The sequence below is a fragment of the Poecilia reticulata genome, unplaced genomic scaffold (genome assembly GCF_000633615.1).
Source record: "Poecilia reticulata strain Guanapo unplaced genomic scaffold, Guppy_female_1.0+MT scaffold_219, whole genome shotgun sequence".
Taxonomy (NCBI): domain Eukaryota; kingdom Metazoa; phylum Chordata; class Actinopteri; order Cyprinodontiformes; family Poeciliidae; genus Poecilia; species Poecilia reticulata.
The window spans coordinates 56,730-57,919 of NW_007615023.1; the positions used below are offsets into that span (position 1 = coordinate 56,730).

The 1,190-nt window shown below is 48.5% G+C and overlaps 1 protein-coding gene across 1 annotated transcript in view; it reads right to left on the reverse strand.

Annotated features, from left to right (window-relative positions):
• Positions 1–1,190, reverse strand: part of dcc (DCC netrin 1 receptor) — a gene marked incomplete at both ends in the record, with an annotated part of 106,776 nt that overhangs the window by 54,376 nt on the left and 51,210 nt on the right. Inside the window, one exon of the mRNA XM_017303225.1 lies at positions 737–857. Within this exon, the coding sequence (XP_017158714.1) occupies positions 737–857 (121 nt within the window). The remainder of the gene's footprint in view (positions 1–736; positions 858–1,190) is intronic.

A 1,190-nucleotide genomic window follows, 5' to 3' on the forward strand; every position in this document is an offset into this window, starting at 1 on the left:
CACTTTCCTACAGGCCAGATGCATGAAAAGTACTTTTCCAAAAACTTTCCTGAACTTTCATTGTTGTCTTTTTGTCCAAGTACATAAAAAACAGCATTATATTCTCAGAAGTGGACAGCTACTTTCTACAAGCTTTAAGGATACTTTCCAGAACTTTCCCAACAGCTAACAGAATCATCATGATAGATTGAAAGAGTATTTCTGCTCGCCTCCGAGCTGCAGGCTCGAACTTCAGCTTTGAAAAAGAAACAAAAAGTGAATCATCAGGTGTGTTTCCATCAACCAGTGATGTCATCAGACGGCGACGATAAGAAACAGGAAGTGAAGACGCCAAGCAGCAGCAGCAGCAGCAGCTTGGAGCCTCTGGTAAGGCAAGAGACTCAACATGGAGCGTTTCCGTTTCTGCTACGTGAAATTAAGGAAGTTATTTCATCAACTTTTCCTAAAGCGACACGTCAAGACGAAAACTAACGTCTGTTTAGCTTGAACCAGATCCTGGGAGTCACTAAGAACCTCCACTGGTCCAGGATTTTCCAGGACATTCAGAGAAAAACTCAAGAAAACGTCCCGGAGCGAAATGTTGCCTTCAGGAACCGTCGGAATGCCGGGCGTCTTTTACACGGAGAAACAAAGACTGAAAATGAATGATTGTTGATGGATAATGAGGAAGTGATGGAGGTGGTGTGTGTGTGTGTGTGTGTGTGTGTGTGTGTGTGTGTGTGTGTGTCCGTCCTACCTGGCTCTCTCAGCAGCAGCTGGGCCGTGGCCTGGGCGCCGCCGGCCGAGTTTTCAGCCACACACTGATAAAATCCTTCGTCCGATTTCACCAAACCCAGAATCTGCAGGTTGGTTCCGTCCTGAAACAGAAACATGGAATCACCATGTCTGTCTGTCTGTCTGTCTGTCTGTCTGTCTGTCTGTCTGTCTTCCTGTCTTCTGGAGAAACCAGGAAGGAACTAAGAGGGAACCAGGAGGGGACCTGGAGGAAAGTAGGAGGGGACCAAGGGAGAACCTGGAGGGAACTAGGAGGGACCCTTCATGTAACCTGGAGTGAACTAGGAGGGAACCTTGAGGGAACTAGGAGTGAACCTGGAGAGAACCTGAAGGGAACCTGGAGGGAACCTGGAGGGAACCAGGAGGAAACCAGGAGGCAACCTGGAGGGAACCTGGAGGGAACCAGGAGGGGACCA